Below are 7,063 nucleotides of genomic sequence, written 5' to 3'. Positions count from 1 at the left end.
GAAAGAATTAATTCCGTAGCCAGCACAAATACGTTGGACTACATTTACCATGTGTCAAAGATCGTTTGTTCAAAACCAAGATTCCAACAAAGCTAGCGTGGTGACTGGTCATCGTTACCTCTTTACCTTCCAATCCAAGAAAGAAATTCATTTCTACAAACAACTCAGCCACCATGTAAAGTTTGGGCAAAATTTCTGCAGCAACTACAGAATGAAGCAGAGATTTCGCAAGGAATAATTTTAGACCACCATATGGTACTGCCAAAACCAAATTCAACAATCGAAATAAGCAAATTTGCCAAATGGCATCTGACATGTAATTTGTCCTGCCTATACTAATTTAACAAAGGGCCCTCGACTATTCTTGTCTATGAACAACTAACAAGAATCGCCCAAGTCAAAATTTTCAAGTTGTTTATTACATTTAAAAGCATAATCAACTAAACAAAGAAAACAAAGAGATAGGCAGAAAAAAGTAGACAGCACAAGCAAATCATTCGAAGCTTAAACTCTTCTACAGTATCTCTTACCTTTTTACCTGCAACATGAAACAAAGGGACAGTATGTTTCCTGCTGCCAGTAGGATGAGGTGAAAAATGATTGAAAAAATGCTCCATTTTCAGCTTCTTGATCATCGTATCTGGGAAGGAGAACAAAGCAACCCTGAAGCATCTGCCCCAACTACCGCAAGATCACAAACAGTACACAGCTGCCCTTCATGGCTTGGTACGAATCGGAAACAGTACACGGCTGCCCTTCATGGCTTGGTACGAATCGGGAACCACAATATGGGCAAGAGACATCCTTTTGTCCTCGATAAATTGGAACATATGTTGAGCCACATACCACAAAAGGATTTCTAAAATCATAGTTCAGCTCAGCAGCATCTGTCATATTCCTCTCTGAAGCTGCCAATACTTGCCTGGCAGACTTTGCCTGGTTCTCGTTTGGGGGGTTTGTCTCCAATAGCCGTCTGGCAAAGTTAGCTGCAGTAGCAAGGTTCTTATTCTTGAAGCAGACAGTCATTGCATTTTGAAGCGCGAGCCTCAAGTGAGGAGCTTGCAGGTTGCAGTGTGTGAAGTAGGCAGCAAGCTCTTGTTGGCGTACTGGGTTGTCTTTCATCTCCCTCCTCTTGAGCTCCATTTGCAGACCCAAAACATACTCTTTGACTATAATAATCAATTCCTTGACTTCATCAACTTCCCTCCTCGAGTCAACAACTATAAGAGGAATTGTGTGAAGAATGCTAAGAAAGAGTTTAAGTGCCTCGGTAAATTTCCCAGCTGTTGTGGCTTTGTAACCAGCCTTAAGCTTCTCTTCCAATTGAGAGAAGTTGAAAACCAGAGCTGGAGGGCCCCTAACATTGGGGCTAGCAGACTTGTTCCATCCCCGTTCAACAGCCAGTGAAATCACCGGGGTAGATGAAAATGCACGTAAATAGGTATGGCTGCCTGAGTGAAGATCAAGAAACATGGGTTTTAAAGGCACAAAGTTTTTAATTCCAAGTTGCCTGTTGAGTAGTCGCATGGCAGTGTCGAAATTGCCAGCCGCAGCGTGTTCAGCAGCAAGTGAAGATCTCTGAATCCAAATCTGGCTTACAGGCATACCAGGAGTTGGAGCAACAAAAACTGATGAGCGAGCACTCACAGAAGCCCTTGGTGTGTCTGCCTCGGGAGGTAGCTCCAGATCTTCAAGGTCCCATCCTCCCTCCTCCTCTTCATTTTCTTCAGCTGCTTCCCCATCCTCCAAAATTGCAGTGACATCCCCATTTTGCAAACCAACCGCGTCGACAATGTCCAGTTCCTCGCCCCAATCACCATCAGCAGCTTCTTCTTCATCCCCATCAGCACCACCTCTGACCATATTATCCAGCCCACCTTCAAATATACCTTTCATGACTCTCAGAAGAGGCCAATCACCACCACACATGATAGGGGCTGGGGGCATCAGAAGGGATGGTTCTTTACCCTTGGGAAAAGATGGAATATCATCTCCCAACCCAGCTGCTAGACGTTCCACAACATCCTCCAGCCCATGGACCTTAGCTGCGGCATAAGCAAGTGGCAGATGGCCAGCATTCTCCAAGATCTTAACACGTTCTCTGACATCACCCAAGTACAAGGCATTGTGAAACTGGCCCATGACATCATTCTTAACTTCAGCAATTCTAAGCATCTTGGACAGCTTCTCCAAATTACCAGTTATGAGATAAAGGAAAGATAACCTCTCAAAATTTTTTGTCCTCTGGTAGGCATATTCAACTATACCTGCATTCCCTTGGCGAAGAGCTTCAACCCCCAACCTATACCAGTGATCTTTCTCATCAATTTCCTTTGCTGAAGCAACAGCAATCTGAATATTTCCACTCTCTAAAGCCAGATTAAACCTAGTTCTCTCATCTTTCACAAAATGCAGAGCAACTTCTGGGAACCCCTTCTGTTGCAAATAAGCAATCATTGCCTGACCACAAAGCTGTGAGTTCCTTATCATGCTCATAACATGATCATATCTCTTCTTCAGCAGAGACAGTTTAAAGATGTATTCTGTAGCATCAATAACAATAGCCCTATTCTTCCCATCCCGGTCCAAGCAAAAGATAGTATTTCCAGAAATCTTAGTGATATATATTGGGACATCAAGGGTTCTAATTATACCACTATCTCCATTAGGCAGGCAGTATTTGATATGATTTAAAGTTGTGTAAATGAAAACACCATTATCATCCCAAGCTCCACTCTTTACACGGATTGTTTCATGGAGAGTGCATTGGTGGACAAGCTTCTTACTAGCAATGATGATGGCATGTTTGCTTAGCAAGGCAACACTTTCCATGTCATTGGACCAAACAACATACTTCACAAAAGGTGTCTGCAGCTCCCCGAGAACAAGCCTCTGCTGGAGATCAAATATGACCACCCTATCCTCCGCCCTGCAAAGCAAGTTACCTGTCCCAGCATAGAATATAGCATCACTACTGATAGGAAGACCACTCTTTTTTACAACTTCATTCTTGAGGTTCTTAACTAGGACTTGATTGCTGCTCTTATCAAGCACAGCAAACCTATTCCGAGCCACAAAGACAGCAGATCCACCAGCACCTCTCTTTGCCTCTGGCACAGCATCACCCCTAGCAATGCTGTCTTTAGGAATGACATATAACTCATAAGATCCTCCATCCACATCCGAACAGATAAGAACAGCATTTTCTGTAGGACTGTATGAAAGAGTTCTTGGACTTTGATTCAGGGTTGTGGTGCCAGGTCGTCGGATGGGAATTACTTGTGTATCTCTTTGAGTTGAAAACTCAAAAAACCGTAAAAAGCGATCTTTAGTATAGAACAAAGAATCACCACTTAAAGCAAAAGCAGGCCTTTCTCTCTCTAACTTAAAGACAATCATGCCACTGTCATGACCTGCAGCCAGAAGATTCATCTCAGGATGAGATGCAAGGATCCAGAATCGGTCGTGTTCTCGACGGAAAGTTTGAACACCAGTTCTTTTAGTTACATCCCAGACACGAATGCTTTTATCCTCTGAATTTGATACAATTATATCCTGCTTGGCATGGAACATAACACATGACACATTGTTCATGTGTCCTCTTAATGTGTCCACTTCCCAGGCCTTTGTGTCTGAAAACAAGACAAGCAAAACATCTCATTGCATGAGTTTATCCCAGGCGATGCACAGAAAGAAATAGAAGGTGCTAGGTGGTCACAATTTCAGCTATCAAAATAGAATTTAACTACAAAACCTCTAACCACAGCAAACTGCTTAGTAGATTGATATGGATGCCTAATAAGAATGGAAGAGATATAAATCCTGATGTGAGTAAAAAAGCAGTAATTGATAGTTGATAACTTACCATTCATGCGCCACAACTTTACTTGGCGATCATCTGCTCCTGAGACAATCAAAGGTAGTGTTGGGTGGAATGCAGCCCAGTTGACTCCTCTGTCATGGCCCTCCAAAACATACTTAACAACAGCATCAACACCACCAAAAAGATCAGTGTTCATCTGTGTAAGCCTCATTATGTCATCAGCAGGGGACACTGTCTTTTTTCTCAAAGCACCAATATCCCAAACACGAACAGTCTGATCCAGAGATGCAGAAACAACAAGGTCTTCTTTAGGGTGGAATGAGGCACACATCACATAATGATTGTGTCCTGTCAACACAGAAATGCAAGTACGAGACTGCCAGTTCCAAATGCGGATGGTCTGATCATCACTGGCACTCACGATCCATGGGTATTCATGATGAAACTGCACGGTACGAATGTAATCAAGATGTCCAAGAAGCGTAAACAGACACCTATGCAATTTGTAGTTCCAGACTTTAATCTTGTAATCATCACCTGGTCATCAATTTATAGACATAAGCATCCTCTTCACAGAAGCAAAGGGAAGAACAGCAATGTCTCTCAGTCGTTCTAACACAGGACTAGGCGTTAATACTACTTGAATCTCTGATGATAGGTTTTAAGAATGTTATATCCACCCACTTTCAAATACAATAAGCATATATCATTGTGAGGTGGGGGGAAGGAAAGGAAACCTGGATATAAATACCAATGCCCATTTCAGACAGATGGAAAATCACAACTGTTTTAATCTAAGATACAGCATTATACTCTATCAGTACAGAAAAATTACATCTTTCATCCAATCACAATCCTAAATCCAGTACCTGGATCTTACTTCCACCATATAGGGGGAGTATAATGATTCCATAAAATCACAAGCAGATCTATTGTAATCTAAATTAAATTAAAAAAAAAAAACGAAACAAAGCAAACATAATTGAACCAATCATTATGATAATCAATCAAAAAACACCATGACATTGCATAAAATGAGAGAAAACGAGTTCGTTACCTCCAGAGACAAAAAGAGGTTGAGATTTATGGAAATGAACACCACGAACAGGGCCATCATGCTCATCAAAGCGATCGATGAGAGTGCCCATACGATAGTCCCATAGCTGGATCACACCACTGTGGAGACTAGCAAGGATCCATGGTCTCTTACTGTGGAAACTCAGCCCCTTCACTCTATTACTCTTGGTCTCAAACTTGGTCAACATCTTCTTCAAACCACCGAAAAAACTACTACTACACACATCATCAAATCAATCAAATAAGTTACAAGCCAATGTCATCACCACCATACTCACTAAAACAACAAAAAGGAAAAACCTAATTCCAAAGTATATTTCATCAAACCAAATCAAAACAGATCTAAAGAAGAAATGAGTTTCCAATGGTACGATAGAGAAATTGAGTTAGATCTGATTGTGAAGTGAGAGATCACATTAAGAAATCGAATTCGAATCGGATAAAATAGAGACCTGAATGAATCGGATTAGTAAATGAGATTGAAGGTATATTTACCTTTAGATCTGATCAAGAGAAACGGAATCGCATCTACAATTTGCAAAATTTAAGTGAGAGTGTAGATTTCTTTTGTTTCACAGGAAGAGGGAGGGGGGGAGGGATGTAGATCGTGAGAGAGGGTTTCTGTTTTGTCTTGCCTTGTTTTGGAGCTCTCTCTTTATTAGAAGGGAATTTTAGATCTGATGAGTCTCGTCGAATAGTGAGTGAGTTAGAGAAGAAGATATGGAGGGGATTTCCGTAATTTTGAATGGTGGAAATTTGTTGCAAAATCATGATGATGTTGTTCAAGGGACTGTTCACCGTCCGATTATACTCTGTTTGCTGTGATTTTTGAGACAAGGAAATGATAGCCGTTTGATTAGAAATTTTGTGGGTTCTCTTTTACTTCTGTTTTTTAATAAATATAGACCTGTATATTAAGAAAGATTAAGACAACGTCAATTGGTGGTCTGGTTCTGTTATTCTAATGTGTTATAATACTCGACACACTTTGACTTTTTTTAATAAAAATTGTACATAATAATTATTTTTGGTTTCAAATATTATTATTAATATTAATATTAGTAAATGTTATGCATATAAGTAATAGTAATCAATAAAGCATACTAAAATCCCATGCAAAATGCATTTAACTAGTGATTAGCGAAAAAGTGTTTATTTGGCAACGTAGTAATTTTATTTTTAAAAAAATAATATTTTTAGTAATATTATAATTTTCAGCTTGGTTTTTCAGGTAAATTTTATGATTTATCAACCCTAAATCTGGGTCAGTGAAAAATTCAATTATTTTTAATCAAAATAACATAATTTTATAAATTAAAAAAATAAAAAATTATATTAACTTAGGTTTTAGATTAAATGAAACTTCATGTTAATCTCATATCAAAGTGAGAGAAACTAAATTTTATTTTGTTGGAATTTGACGTTAATTACCTAAACAATCTAAAAGTACTGGTTTCCTCTAATATTTTATTTTTATTTTTATTTTTATTTTTATTATTATTATTATTATCATTATTATTATTATTAAAAAATTCCTAGTGACAGTTCCACATCGTAGTTCGGTCGATGGAGGCTGTCACGGGGTTAAATTTTTCGCAACGAAATTCAACCCAATACGGCAGTCTAGTCCCAACTAAACTCAGCCTTTCCTCCCTTTTTCGTGATTACCGAAAAAGTGTTTATTTGGCAACGTAGTAATTTCAAAAAATATATTTTTTTAAATTATTTTTATATAAAAATATATTAAAATAATATTTTTATATATTTTTAATGTATCGATCAAAAATAAAATTGAAACCTTGTTAGCATGCCTAGGGCTAAGTGTAGTAATATAATTTTCAGCTTGATTTATCGGGTAAATTTCATGATTTATCAACCCTAAATCTGGGTTAGTGAAAAATTCAATTATTTTTAATTAAAATAACATAATTTTATAAATAAAAAAAAATAAAAAAATTATATTAACTTAGGTTCTAGACTAAATGAAGCTTCATGTTAATCATATCTATAGTTAAAGTGAGAGTAAACTAAATTTTATTTTGTTGGAATTTGACGTTAATTACCTAAACAGTCTAAAAATATTGGGGTTTCCTCTATATTATTATTATTATTATTATTATTATTATTATTATTATTATTATTATTAAAAGAAAATTAAGAGTG

General features: G+C 37.9%; 1 protein-coding gene across 3 annotated transcripts; it reads right to left on the bottom strand.

Annotated features, from left to right (window-relative positions):
• Positions 1-253: 253 nt before the first annotated feature.
• LOC105138298 (coatomer subunit alpha-1-like) lies at positions 254-5,604 on the bottom strand. 3 transcript variants are annotated; one of them, XM_011044346.1, is made up of 5 exons: positions 5,396-5,604; positions 4,881-5,116; positions 3,866-4,360; positions 783-3,632; positions 254-750 (listed from the first exon to the last, which is right to left on the bottom strand). In XM_011044346.1, exons 2-5 carry the CDS (start codon positions 5,086-5,088, stop codon positions 632-634), a joined length of 3,672 nt encoding a protein of 1,223 aa, XP_011042648.1. In that variant the 5' UTR covers positions 5,089-5,116; positions 5,396-5,604; the 3' UTR covers positions 254-631. The 3 variants fall into 3 exon arrangements, with proteins under 3 accessions (XP_011042648.1, XP_011042647.1, XP_011042646.1); XM_011044345.1 differs by having other exon boundaries at positions 257-714; positions 756-3,632; positions 4,881-5,113; XM_011044344.1 differs by having other exon boundaries at positions 257-714; positions 756-3,632; positions 5,396-5,603.
• Positions 5,605-7,063: the final 1,459 nt, after the last annotated feature.

This window comes from Populus euphratica, unplaced genomic scaffold, assembly GCF_000495115.2.
Source record: "Populus euphratica unplaced genomic scaffold, PopEup_1.0 scaffold77.1, whole genome shotgun sequence".
NCBI classification, from domain to species: Eukaryota; Viridiplantae; Streptophyta; class Magnoliopsida; order Malpighiales; family Salicaceae; genus Populus; species Populus euphratica.
The sequence above is the reverse complement of the archived record's forward strand: the minus strand, read 5'-3'. Positions and strand labels throughout refer to the sequence as shown.

Bases quoted from the DNA above. Each gene is read 5' to 3' on its own strand.
- LOC105138298 (XM_011044346.1), bottom strand. From the start codon at position 5,088: ATGTTGACCAAGTTTGAGACCAAGAGTAATAGAGTGAAGGGGCTGAGT. The intron at 4,361-4,880 runs GTAACGAACTCG...ATTGATGACCAG, and splicing joins ACCTCTTTTTGTCTCTGGAG to GTGATGATTACAAGATTAAA. The intron at 3,633-3,865 runs GTAAGTTATCAA...TCTTGTTTTCAG, and splicing joins AAAGTTGTGGCGCATGAATG to ACACAAAGGCCTGGGAAGTG.